Source organism: Myotis brandtii, unplaced genomic scaffold (assembly GCF_000412655.1).
Source record: "Myotis brandtii unplaced genomic scaffold, ASM41265v1 scaffold230, whole genome shotgun sequence".
Taxonomy (NCBI): Eukaryota; Metazoa; Chordata; class Mammalia; order Chiroptera; family Vespertilionidae; genus Myotis; species Myotis brandtii.
Genome location: NW_005358650.1, coordinates 926,139 through 940,667, shown reverse-complemented (window position 1 = coordinate 940,667; position 14,529 = coordinate 926,139). Strand labels below are relative to the sequence as shown.

Genomic DNA, 14,529 nt, shown 5'->3' with positions numbered 1-14,529 from the left:
AAATGTCATCTCTCTTTTGTGTGTCATCTAGTCTGTAACCTCCATTTACTTCTTCCAACAAGTATGTATTGAAGCCTAGTGCCAGGAACTGTTATTTGTCCCGGGGATACACCAATAAACAAGTAAACTTAGCCAGATTCTTGTTCTTTTGAAGCTACCACCTAACTCCATGAACACAACGACTAAGTTTCTTTATCTTTGCCCCTGCTGACTGAGTTCCCTACCCACAACAGGGGCTCAACAAGAAGTGTTTTTTGGGAAGAGTTAACTGTTTTTGTGCAGGGCTTTACCGATTGCCTATGAAAAGTAAAAGAAAGTCCTAGAAAGACTCCCTTTCGCCACCTACTAAATTGAATCCTCTGTGTTTTGTTTCTGTGTCAGGGCTTTGCTGTGGGCACTGAATTCCTGCCATGGCCGCTCTGGCCTGGAATACAGTCACATGCTGTCTCTTGATCAAATGCTGCCTCCCACCCTGATCCACGGACTCCTTCGCAGACGGAGCTGTAGATTCTTGCCTTAGGCCTGGGACCCAGCCAAGGGACTACTTCTGAGACATGAGAATCCCAGGCCGCATTGTTTGTTTGTGTGGATGTCCTAAAAGGAACTCAGCTCCTGGGTTCTGTACTATGATAATAATTTGATAAAATGCTGACTCCAGTTTTGGAACCTGCCTCGTATGGTCAGGAAAGGTGGACTGATGGTCTATTTTATGACGATTTAAAAACTACCAGATGGTTTGTTATAGAAATAGTTGGTTTCCTGAGATAGCTGAGGTTTAAGACAAGTATCTTTTTTGACTTTTGACTTTTACTATTTTATTACCCATGACTATTCCTTAATAAGCACTTACTAGGTACCAGGTACTGAGATAAATGCTTTCTGTACATTATTTCATTTAATCCTCATACAACCTGAGTGAGTCTTTTATTCCAACTTTACAAATGAGGAAACTGTGGCCAAGAGAGATTAAGTAACTTGCCCAAGGTCAAGGAGCGAAGAGCAAGAGCCAGGACCAGCGGGTGGGGAGTACTACAACTCCCAAGTAACTGGCCCTGCTATTTTGAGAACTGAGCCTATTTCTAACAGCAGGGCTCTCCTCTGTCCTGACCCTGCAGCTCATTTACCCTGACTGCACTTAGCTATACGGAGACATCAATTGGGCATAAGTCAGTTGCTAAAAAGCAATATTAAAGGTTACATTTTAACCTAACCGCCCAAATATCCAAATTTCTGAGGCTCCAGATACATTTTCTACTGTGATACTAACTATAGACAATATTTGGAACATAGACAGTAACATCAAAAAAGGCAGAGAACACTTTTAAAAAAAAAACCACTGAAAAAAAATCACAATGGAATTTTGAGAATAATAAGGCCAAACACTTTAAAAAGTAGGCTCCAAGTTCAAGGGGCTCCATTTTACTTGCCTCCAAAGGCCCTTGATTTTTTCCACCGAATAAACATGGCAATGGCCAGCAGGACAGCCACCGGAATAACCAGAAGGGTGGTAATGAGAACAACAGGCACTCCGGAGTCTGGCTCTTTGATCAGTTTCTGTTTCTCTTGTATCTTCTGCAATTCTGAGGAGGCGGGTTTGTTCTCCATTTTGGTTTCAACAACTGCCTCGGATTCTTCAGGGAGAGAAGAGTTCACAATATTCAACTGACCCAAAGATTCCAAAACCCTCCCACCGCCCCTACCCAGGCAAATCAACAACTGCTCGCAAAGAACTTGCTGAGTCCAGTGCAAGCGGGTTCATGCTTCAATGTCTGAATCTATGAAGCTGGCAGCATGTATTGTGATTAGTAACCACTGAATGGTTTTTCACCTTTAAATTGTTTTGTTTTGCTGTTGTTCTATGTTTTATTTCCTCTTAGCTGTAATTCCACAAAAAAATATAACCTCCTTTTGCATCTTTTCAAAGATAAAATGAACAGGCAGCATGGTGTAAGGGATGGAATTGGTGTGCAGGCTGGAGTCAAGAGGATCCGGCCTCTGATCCCTGGTGCCTGTGCAACTAACTAGCTGCGTAACTTTGGGCAAGTTACTTAAATGATCTGGGCCTTCGCGACCTCATCTGTGAAACTGTGATGTAATATACCTCCTTTGTAAAGCCGCTGGGTACAAGTGTTACCATAAAGAAGTTGCTTAATAAGATTTTGTGTCCTTGTATCTTTACGAATCTCCTTCATGTTCAATGAATGATTCGTACATTGTATGCACGCATTTATTCTAGGATTAAAACCTGGGAAGAGGAGGTGTGTCCTTTTCAGGGTCTTTTTTACAGTTCCCAGCAAACTGTAAGTGCACACATATGCACTGTATATCCTTTTGAGGTTGATGAAAAGAACCTACAATCATTCTGTGATATTGGCAGGTTTTAGGTAGATATCAGACCTAAAGTACTATTTGGGAAATTGATACAATAACACTCTGTAAACTGATGCAGGGATCTTAATAATGTGATTTAAATGTGACATGAGCCTTGAGACACTTGCCCTCAAGAGGCACAGATGTACGTTGGTATAAAAACCCTACTGTGCGAAGTCTGGAAGCTATAACCATGCTTGCCAAAATGCCCACAGTTTCAGGAACTTCAATTTCTTGCGATGCCCTTCTAACCTATGATACAGAATGAATCATATGGCCGTATGGACATTTTGATAAAATGGCAGGGATAGGTGGTTTAACATTGTCAGGAAAATCTTTGGTTAACGTTTAATATATGTAGACACAGCTTGGTAGATAACTGGACACTTTTCCAAGGAAGAATTTCTCAAATTTCTTAAGACACTGTAAACACAAGTTATGAAATACACCAATGGCAGGTCCCAGCCTTTTGTTTCAGTGTTCTGAGCCAGCCTCCTTCATGTCTCATTGATACCTATTGAGCACTTAAAGCTGTATCAGGCATGGTTCTCATTTAATCATCACACCAAGCCTATGAGTAGGCACTATTATTATCACTGTCTTACAGATGGCCTGTCATAGTCCTCATTTTCTTCCCTGCACTATGGTTAAGAGGAGACCATTATTTCTTTTCTTTTGTCAAATGAAGTGGCTCTCGAAACTTCAGTGGAGAGAAGGAAAGGGATTGGTTCATAAATCTAGATGCTTCAAATTTAACCTTTCTACATCTCAGTTTCCACGAGGAATATAAATGTGACTTGTACTCTTCTTAACCACTGTTTTGCCTTCGTATTACTGTAGAAGAGGTATACAAGATGTTCAATATTCAAGCTTATTCTATATTGAAGCAGGAAAATACATAAAACAGACAACAGGATTTAAAAAAATATAGGCCAAAGTTATAGGTTGGCAATCAAGAATTTGTTGTCTTGGAAGAAAGGTTTCTTTCTTTTTGAAGGTGACTGTAAACAGAGAAATTACTTAGCAATTTCTACCTATCATTAAGTATGGGTACCTACACCTATACCTAAGGTGAGGCTATATCAGCTCATATCTAGGTTCTTTCATAAGGCAGGACTAGGACTGGGCTACATTATGGATAAAGTAAGTGATAGCCTAAAATAATCAGTTTAGCATTCATAGAAAGTGTGCTGAGAATGAGGCAATAAACTTGATAAAATGTAAGATACATTCATTGCACTTCTGAAATTCCTCACCCTTCTGGGGCATTGAGTGTCATCATCTTTTATTGTGAAGTGGAGGAGGGGTAAAGACTATGCTTTTGGTGGGATATTGGCATATCTCTTTTATCCCTGGTAACTTTAGTTGAAAATTTAAATTCCTTTAATGAGTTTCCTATCATCACAAATACTTTTATCCCCGCAACTCCCTGAGAACACAACACTGGTTTTGAAACTCTGCTATGTGAACATCCACCGTTGGGATGAGTGTCATCAAAGGTGACTCGAATTTGGAAATTTACAATTAACATGTATGAACAAGTCTAGTAAGTTTGGGATGGTGTTTCTCCCTCTCTTTTGTAAGCAGTGGTTTAAGTTTAGCTTCCGGATTTTGGTAAAAGACAAACTCTGGAGATCTAGCATGATTTATATTCCTTTTTGAAATAAGAAAGTAATATTTTTAAAAAAAGGTTTAATGAGTATCATATGGGTTCAAAAAGAAAAGAACAACTTCATTTGAGTTTGGATATTCCTAACTATTAAAATGAGCCCGTCATGACAAGACACTTCAATAAAATTTACTATTTGAACTGCTGCATTCTGCCACAGACAGGGAGGTTTTCCCACCAATGACTCAGTGGGCGCACTGCGGAGAGACAAAAAATGAACTACAGGGATGAGCACAGTTCACCTCTCACTGGTCAGTGTGGTTGGGCTGTTCTCAACAGGCCAACCAGTACAATCTAAAGTATGTGTGTGTGTGTGTGTGTGTGTGATCTATTTAAACAGAGATGGTTTGAGGCCACTTTGAAATACCAGAGGATTCAGAGTAATCTACAACCCTCTCTAACCTATAGTTCTTGGAAGAATTTATGGTGAGTCAATTGGTAGTATTCATCTCTCCCCAGTGGTACAGAACTAGTGGGTAAGAGCCCAGGCTTTGGTGCCAAACAGACTTTAGTCAAAACCTAGTTTTGCCACTTACTGTCATAGTAGTAATTCTTATCTTCACTTCCTAATATTTAAAATGGAGATATTGCAATGATCACATTGTTGGTGTAAGGATTAAACTTGATAATTCTGTAATAGCCCATTGTTTGTGCTCCATAGATGATAGCTATTATTAAAATCATTCCCAACATATCTTTATTCCAGAGCAAACATAACTTATCAATAATTCTATATATAATGATAAAAAAACAGGGTCCTGGGAACTTCATCATTATATGTGTATGGTATGAATGCCACTCAGTAGTGTCACATAGGTAGAATCACTACAAATGCCAAACAATTGCTACTTATTTATTTTATAATATTATCTTACCCCTTTCAACCTTGAGCCGGCTATATTTTCTTATCTGCCTACATAAACTCCCTAAACTCCCTCTTGGTTGTTGCTTCTTTTCATCTCTTTCCACCTGCTTTCATGAGAAAGGAAAACAAGTAAACCTAGGGTTAAGTCTGAATATCTAGGTGAGGCATTTGTAAAGCAACTAATAATGGAATCATTTTGCTACTTAAACATTAGGAGCATCTCTAGTGAGTTCTTAACTATACACAATGATGCCCAAACCCTGTAGATAGCAGACAATGCACACATATAAACTGATTCTACACAAGAGAGAAAATAACTTGACAGAGATTCCATAGGATCCAAGTGGTTGCTTACCAGCAGCTTAATCTTATCTACCCATTCTTGATAATATATACCAATGTTATGCTTATCTGTATATATGTATATGTATGCACACACATGCACACACACTCCTTATAGGGTGTAAGTGTCTTAAAGTCAGGCACAGTTTCATTTCCCTAAAATCTATTACAGTGACTTACACATAGATGGCCTTCAGTAAATGCTGGGGGGCTAAATTTTACTAAGATAGAAACTTGGGGAGCAGCTAATCTTCTCAGGCTCTTACAGTATTAACTCACCAAAGGTATTTTCCACTCCTTTAGGTTAGAGCCCCTTAGGAAAAGGCCTTTTCCAGTACACTGAACAGTAGTTTTCTGCTGATCTGAGGTTAACATACTTGTAAGTTACTAACTTATTTTTTTCCTCCCTGAACGTTTCTGGCCCATTTTTAAAAACAGATTTCTTAATCACGTTTCATCACCTGAAATGAGTGAATTTGAACTTATTATTACTACTCCACTTATTAGAAAAAGCGATGCCAATGTGTAGGTTTAAAGGTCCAGGACACAGCAGAAGTTATTGATAATTTAACAGATTCTATTTTTAGCTTGATAATATTTTAAGTGCAATCAAGAGCCATAAAATAATTCAACACAAATAGCCTTGGGATTCACAGTCAAAGAGGAACCTGACCAACCTTTGGTTTCCTGGACCTCAATGCCAGCCTTCTTAACTGACCGATGTTCCATTTCTGTAACACAGCAAAGAGACAGAGCATCATAATCCCCAAAAAGAACAATGGAAAACTTAATTTCGATATTAATTTTACTCAGTAGAAAATATTTCCTTAATTCATCAAATTCATTATCATATTAGAAAAGTTTAGTGCCAATCACCAATTAGGTGCCAGGTCTAGGAATCCTGGATAAAATCTCCTAGGGGAAGTTGAAATAATATTTCCAAGGTCTTCACATTGAAAATGAGATTTTCCCTTCTGATTTCTGAAAGAGCAAGTCGTTCTGTTTTCATGTGACATCTCGGAGGTAGCTAGTCCTGCCATGTCCATCAGTCTTCTAGCTGACGTATGTGGATGTGACTAGTTAAACACGAGCATGCAGATACAAAGACACTCGCTTGGCCCTGGATGACAGTCTTATTGTCCCTAAGGTACTATTTTCCTGGTTTGTTATTTGGTTACATTCTGGACTATGCAGAGAACTTTTCAGTTTCAAAGCTGAAAGCTATACTGCAGTGCTTGTCAATCAGGAGATACATCAATATCACCTGGGAAGCCTTTCTAAAATGCACGCACTATCATTCCTCTTCTTTCTCTTGATCTCAAGTGGGGTGCGACCATGTATATTTTGAAAAACCCTCCCCCAGTGACTCAGATATACATCTCTGTTGAGTACTAACCATGAGGATGGTATGAACAGCCTAAACTGGAATCTTAATGAATTCAAGTAGCATATTCCTACCTGCCAAATGAAGATACTGGCTAGGTTTCTGAAAGTCTTTTCCACTTTAAAAGGTATTCATTCATTTCTTTATTCTGAAAAACCTGGGCTCAGACACGCAATTGGGAATTATCCATCTCTCTTCGCTTTCCTGTCTGCCCACACCTTCTGGTTCCTCTTGAGGAGGCAGGTGGTGGGAGCCGCACTTGCAAGGGGGATGGGAAGCGGCTGCTAGTGGGGAGCAGTCCTGGGCACCTCTGTGCACTCAGCCCTAACTGGGGCTTTATTACAAAACCAGCAAAGGTGACCCAAAGGATAATTCTCAAGACAACAGTTAGCAAACCTACTTGGGGTCCAAGACCTGTATGGTACCTAATTTCTTTGTTTTTCCCCTTGTTATAATTTGCATTTTTCCCTGTTTAGTTAGCACTTCCTATCTCCATCAAGTCCATGTTTCCTTACTATTTCTCTAAAACTGCCTGCTGCAGCTCTGATACCACAAGCGTATCATTCTCAGTTCTTCTCCCTAATTCCATTTTCTCCTACTGTTTAGACCCTGCCATATTTTAAAAGGATTTCTGGACACTGAGGTTAGTGGCTTACTAAGCATCCCGTGCTCTTTAATTTAGAAAGCTTATGTTTTCTTAGGCTGATATCAGAGGCTAGGTTAGTATGCTTTCTAAGAATTACAAATAAAGTCCAAATTGCAATCAGAACCCCCGCTCCATACTACCTTGCTTGATCCTGATAGAAGAACCCTTCTGTCCCATACATACTTTGAGCTATATGAAAACACAGCAGTGCAGAATTTTGAGTAAGCTGAAGCCTAACGGAAAAACGTAGAGCGCCTGCTATTGGAATGATGTGTGTCTGACACTGATGCTGGCGTTCCTAGCTGCTCGGCAGCCACGGAGAGCTGAAGAGTCACTTGGGAAGTGATGCCTGTGTGGAAACTAGTCAGCCCATCTGCCTTGCCAAAGCCATCTCCCTCCCTCTGGAGAGGAGTTGGAATTAACACTGGCTTTCAGTGTAGCAGACATTACTTCAGGCATCAAGAATTTCCTGTGGAATATCTGTGGAAACGAGGGGATAACTGCCAGCAAAAAAAAAAAAAAGAAAAAAAGAAAAAAAAGTCTCTTTCCACTTAAAAAATTTAATTTAATTCCTGAAATGAATACCAAACAGGTATTTTAGCAACTACCACTTACACCTTGATTTCCCGCTCCTATCAATAAAAAGAGAAAGAAATGCATTTTTTCACATGTTTTTTTAAGCAATAAAACTGAGGGGAAAATATGCACCATAATATTGTAAAAACCATACTTTCAGTTGTGATGAACTTCCACACGGTGTTGGTGTGAGCGTCTCCAACGTACACAGTCCCGTCTTCAGAGGCAGCAATATCATGAGGCATGTCAAAGTGCTGCCCAAACAAGAAGCACACGTTAGGGTGGCGAGCCCGTACTTGAATTCTCCATAAACAGGCAAAGAAACCACCCAACAAAACAATGAGCATATTACTAAAAAACAAAACAAAACAAACAAACAAACAAAAAAACCCACACCAAAAAACCACAAACAAAACCAAAACCAATAATTCCCATCACAGCAACTCTAGGCCAAAGAGAGTCATTCATTCATTCTCCGGGCACTGACTCTGCCAGGCACACCTCTATATATTAGGAAACACTAAGAGACCCTTACCACTGACTATCTAGTCTTTAAAAGAGTTAACCTTTACAAGTAGAACTTCTTTTTACAGTGTTCATTACTTGGTGTTGCAATATCTACCCATTTATATTTATTTTCCTATCTACCAAATTTGCCTGTTTAAATCTATACAAGTAAAAAAGACCAGGTATTACATTTTGGCTATTATCCCATCAAATTATCATGTGCTGCCTTAAAAACTAGTTATACATCACTGATTAGAGAAGTCATTTCAAAGATTCAGTAATTCAGATTCTTTCTTTTTAAGTATGTTCTTACTGATTTTTTGAGAGAGAGAGGAGGAGGAGGGGAGAGGGAGAGGGAGGGAGGGAGGAAGAGAGAGAGAGAGAGAGAGAGAGAGAGAGAGGTATCAGCGGCCTCCTGTAAGCCTCCTACTGGGGATTGAGCCTGAAACCCGGGCATTTGCCCAGACCAGGAATTGAACCAGTACCTTTTGGTGCATGGGATGATGCTCAACAAACTGAGTCACACTAACCAGGGTGAAATCTAAAATGTATACCAGGAGAGAGGCAACAGTGTAGGGCTTTATACTCTGAAGCCCAGTGTTTACAATATCTTCAGTCAACAAAGGAGTGTTGAGTGTTACCTCCAGTACTTTCTCAGCTTTGGTATCTACTTAGCTACTCGGCGTTTCACTATGTCTTTCTTCATGACATATGTCCATTTCAATCGTCACCATCTCAGTCCAGGACACAGGAGACAGGGGAGCACTTTGTAAAAACCACACTTTCAGTTGGACCCAGGGTCACCACCTGGTCCCTGGAAGAGCAGCCTTAAAATGCTGTGCGGCTGCCATTTCCATCTGCCTGCTGAGGCCTGCGAAGGTGCCATGTGGCTGCCAGTTGGCAGGACGTGGGGGGTGCTTTTGCCTTTGGGGCCAGCCAGGCCTGCCTGAGGACACAGCTCTCAAATACAGGCCCTGTGAGTATGAACAGGATCATCATCCCGCCGGTGTGCTTATCAATCAGCATCTGTCCACTTTAGGTTGCTGAGTACAAGGGCACTAATGAGGCAAATTGCAGTGCTCAGTTCACTTTAGGACAAAATACACGCTTTGGAGATACTATTGTGCTTTAAAATTCAGCAACAATTTGTCACAATGAAAAGAAAAATGAGACGGCAGTGCCAAGAAGGCTCAATCCTTCATGCTACCAAATGAGCTGTGACAAATGTGCATGAGAAGGACAGAGAGCCAGAAATCAAAATGCTGCCTTGCTGAAACCTCGCAAGCCTGTCATTAAATGTTCATCTTTATTTTGGGTTCAGCTAATGGGTGGCAACCGACTTGCAAATTATAGGCAGTTCCTCTTCTATACCAAAATGTGTTCTTAAAAAAATGGCTTTGCAAAACATATGGTTGTAAAGTGCTCCATATTTTCTGGTAGAAACTATTATAATGGGGGGGGGGGATGAAGATGAGGGGGGATGTGTGAACTATTCATCACTAAATCACACAGTATGTCATCAGTTCAAGGCAACAATTACAATAAGCCTCTATCTGTGGTTCTCACACTGACACAGGGAGCCAAGGGTTCTGTTAGAAATACTTTGGGGCCACAAGAGGAGTTCAGGGGAGGCGTAGGGGGTGGGACCTTGGGATCTATATTACTACTGCATTCAGAAGCACTCAGGTGCCTTTTACGGAACTATTCTATTGTTCTGCATCATTTGAAAGAGAAAATTATGTTGTAAGCGTTTGGATTTCAGAGTTTAAGAGATTCAAAGATCTTCTGACTTAGGCTTTGTAAACTCTTTCTTTTGAGGTTCTCCTCCCCAGCAAAATAAAATAGGAGAAAAGAATGACAGCATCCTCCTGGGCCGCCTGGTGACAAAGCCCAGGACACCCTGCACCCTCAACATGTGTTATTCTGCCTTAAATACTCATAAGGAATTTGTGTTCTCTGTAACATTAACTTGTTTGCTATAACACAAATCATATTGAAACTTACTTAAGATTAAGTAAAACAATTCTCTAAGAAGTTGCACCAAGTTCATGTTGAGGTTGAAAACATCCCTTGGCAGACGAATGTGTGCCTCAGGGGAGTAAGAGGTGAATCACAGTCCCAAAGACCTGGGTTTGAGATTCAGGTGTGCTTCTAACTGTGTAGCTTTGGATAAGTAATTTAACCGATGGGATCTTTTTAGCTCAAATATTATTAAATATTATAATTTTAATCTCTATCATTAAGCTCAGAGAAATAACACAAATTTGGGCCTACTGGAGTTTTTTGTCATTATTGTTGGTGTTTTGCAAGCAGAGGTGGGGATCACTTCCCTCCTTTTCCACATGGGCTGCCTTGCAGAAGAGAGAAGGGGGAAAAAAAAGGCAGCCTGAAGGGTGTGTGTGAAAGCAGACAATAATCCTCTGATTATTGGGGCGGGGGAGGTAGAATTTGGGGGACAACTATGTGCCTTGCCCTTATAGCTTTTTGACACCATTTGACAGAACCGTCTTCTATATTGTCCTCTGTCTCAGCTTCCCTGCACAGACATAAAGATGAAGATGAAACACTGGAGACAAAAACTTCTCTAAAGAATGTAATAGTAGAAGAGGGAAAATCGAAACACACGAGGAGATAAGTAGTGGATGGGCACACACAGAGGCGCACACACATTATGTAAAACTTGACTTCTGACTTGAAGGAAGAATATCTTCTTATATAGGAATCAATATACCTCATTATTTCCTTCACCCACACTTAATCTTTGTGATGATAACCTAATTAGATGACAATTCAGAGAGGTTCATGAACTGATTTTTCAGTTTACTGAGTCAACACAGAACCAAGTTCTATATTCTAGTGTAATATCAAGTCTTGTTTATTGAAAGAAAAAGCAAATTTCACCTTGGAGTTAGACTCTCTTTTCAGGTTTGCTGTGCTGATCCATATACGGTGACTCATACACCAAATGTATGATGAATGCTGGTATTTGGGCACAATGCTTTCTGAAATTTTAATTCAGGGCTGTTCACATTTTTGTGAGAGTAAGGTTCATTTAGAATCTAACCTCTTGCTTAGCATTTAGCTTTGATTTCTAGATGCATATTTGAATTAAAAGTTAATAGCTGGTCGATACAGAAAAATCAAGGCAGACTATTGCAAAATGAAGACCTAAAAGAAAGTTAATCTTCTCACTTTATTAATAGATAAGAGGAAGTTAGCTCAAGTGGGAAAACGATGAAGATGAGATAATCAATAAGAATCTGAAACACCAATGAAATAAAATGTTATCAATGTAATTAATTTCCTTGTGAACAGCTACTATGATTTGATATTTGATTACTTACTGCTTTTCAGGTGAAATACTTCTGTGAAAACGTTCATTTATTATATATGAACTAGAGGCCTGGTGCCTGAAATTTGTGCACAGGTAGGGTCCCTAGGCCTGGCCGGTGATCAGGGCCTATCTGTGGGGCGACCAGTGGGGCGATTGGAGGGCCCCCACTGGCACCCGCCTTGGCTGGCCTTGGGCCTGAGGGCTGGGGGCAGCTATGTTGAGCATCTTCCCCCTGGTGGTGAGTGTGTATCATAGTGACTGGTCATTCCACCGGTCATTCCGCTGTTCAGTTGATTTGCATATTAGGCTTTTATTATATGGGATAGAAACCCACACAGGGAACTTGTACTGGAATCTTTAGTTCAGATTCAGTTTGCTTCCAATCAGATTCTGTAGCTCTTGTTAAAACTCCATTTGAGTGAGAGGGCAAGTCCTGTTTTGTTCATCATCATATCCTTAGTGTATAGGATAATGCCTAACACAGAGTAGGCACTGAATAAATATCTCAAGAATGAATTCTGATAAACCCCAGACCAGCTGTCAATATTCTAACAGGCACATTTCTAAAATATTGAGGCATTTTAAAGTATTTTTTTAATCGAGCAAAGTTAATATCTTAAAGAATACTATAAGCATTATGAGTATGGAGATGCAATTTGCCTGGTAGCTTATGATACCTATATTTTGATCCAAATAAGCCCAATAAATCTTTACATCTTTTAAAAAATAAAATATTTACATGTTTTAAAAATTCAGCCTGCAATATTTTAGCAGGCTGAATTTTCTAAAATTGAGGTACCACAAGTATATTCAGGCAGTGTGTGTGAACATTCTGATCATTCTGGTCATATGCAGAGAAAGCAAATTGAGAAGATAGTGGGCACACTGGGCCACAGTTCCCGTGTTTGTAAGACACTGTTAGAGTAAATAGTGGTAAACCATTTGTGAAGCCAAAACTAGCCTTTCGTCTCTTATGTAGGCCAAGTCTTTAGGACTTGAATAAATTCCAGAAACTATTATTTTCAAGTCTTGTTGCTCAGTGTAGTCATAGTATTAAAAAAGCAAACAAGATTTCTGTCGGATCTAAGATAACTATAAAAGTACAGTTTAACATACTGTGGTATCTTCTCTACTAGGAAGAAAGCCTAATTTTTTTGGTATTCTAATTACAGTGAATTTAAACCTGCCACTGTATGCAGAGTTTACTAACAACCTTAGTACTACATTCAGTGTTAATTTGCAGCTGAAGAAATTGATCAGAACACAGGACATTTATTCTAAATAAAACATTGTTTTGGAATGTGCCCAACCTACCTAAGAAAGTGATTACATCTCCTTCAAGCTTTTAAAAGATTATTCAAGTATCAATTGAATGGTAGGGTTTGCAATTTAATTTTCTCACATAAAAATTAATTTTCTCTCATTATGAATACCTTGCGCACTGGCTTGAAGATGTCTATAATTTCCCCACTGGAAAAGTTCATCACAAATCCTTGTACTGGTTCTTGGTCCCCAAAGTGAGGCTTCCCATTCACCACAAAGAGCAAACCTGTGACAAGATATTCCATTAACTGTTCTTTAAAATATGAGGAAGACTGGCCTTCAAAGACATGCATGTACATTTACACAAACAATAAATACTGGGTCAATCTGGTCCCTACAACTGGCAACCAAAGTATAAAATAAAATACTTAGCAAATGTCTCCTTCTGAGTAATAATAAGATCAGGTTATGAGAATAACCTCCTTCTAATAGGAAAATCAGAAAAAGCTAGGCCTGTTCCACGTAGGAAGTCAGTAGAAATCAGGAATACATAGATGATATATATAGATATAGATATAAATATAGATATTGATATAGAGATAGATGTAGATGTAGATATATGACATAAAAATATATCCTACATAAACTGGAGGCTGCTTGGGAAGACAGTAGCCATAAAAATATAGGTATAGACACATATATATATCACAGGCATCCTAAATAGGTGTTGGGAAGAGTCAGGTTATTTAAGCAAATCATTTTAGAGTATCAGATCTTGAAAGAATTATGTAATATCTGCTATAGTTAAGAGAGCAATTAGAGGAAAATATGCTAAGAAAGTAAGTTATAGTATAGGGAGAAGAATGGTTTGAAAATATGAGATGCGGCTTGAAACCAAGATGGCGGCATAGGTAAACACCGGAAAGTGCTGCCTCCCACAACAACTTCAAAAATACAATGAAAAGACAAAACAGACATCATCCAGAACTACGGGAAGGCTGGCTGAGTGGAAATTCTACAATTAGAAGGAAAGAGAAAAGCACACTGAGACTCAGAGGAGCTGTGGAAGTAAAGTGCAGAGGTATGGAGGTGCACCTGGAAAGGGCTGGCAACTGAGGACACGGTTGTCTTTTTCAATCTGCAGGGAGTCTCAAGCTCCCGACTGCTCTGAACTCCAGTTCCGGGTGAGTCTCTGGGGACCCAGACTCATACAGGGAAAAACTGCACTGTCTGGTATCGGTCGGAACTCGAGGGCGGTTTTCTCTCAGAGGTGCTTGCGGGGCCTGTTAGGGTAGGACTGAGGAGCAGCCATAGCTGCTTGCTCCACCCTGTTGATCCCCTGAGACCCCGCCTCACCCAAGCTGTGCTCAGAGGCTTTTGCATATGAAAGGCCTGGCCCTTTGCAATCTGAAAATTACCTAACAAACTGCAGCTGGGTCAGAGAGACCCAGAACTTTCAAAAGAAGGCCCAAGGCCCCACAGCTGGGCCTCATCTGGGCAGCTCCAAACCCCAAACAAAGAAGAGGAATCTGCAGATCTCTCCATAGCTCCTGCTGGGTAGCCTCAGGCAGAG

The 14,529-nt window shown here is 39.9% G+C and overlaps 1 protein-coding gene across 11 annotated transcripts in view; it reads right to left on the bottom strand.

The window, feature by feature from the left end:
* The window catches only part of PAM (peptidylglycine alpha-amidating monooxygenase), a 163,786-nt gene that overhangs the window by 18,729 nt on the left and 130,528 nt on the right, over positions 1-14,529 (bottom strand). For 8 of the 11 annotated variants that reach the window (XM_005866420.2, XM_005866414.2, XM_005866417.2 and 5 more), the window contains 3 exons: positions 13,127-13,242; positions 8,007-8,106; positions 5,924-5,977 (listed from right to left, as the gene is read on the bottom strand). In XM_005866420.2, coding sequence (XP_005866482.1) covers positions 5,924-5,977; positions 8,007-8,106; positions 13,127-13,242 — 270 coding nt within the window. Of the gene's footprint in view, positions 1-1,427; positions 1,632-5,923; positions 5,978-8,006; positions 8,107-13,126; positions 13,243-14,529 lie in introns of all 11 variants that reach the window. The other 3 variants (XM_005866421.2, XM_005866416.2, XM_005866413.2) reach the window with 1 other exon arrangement.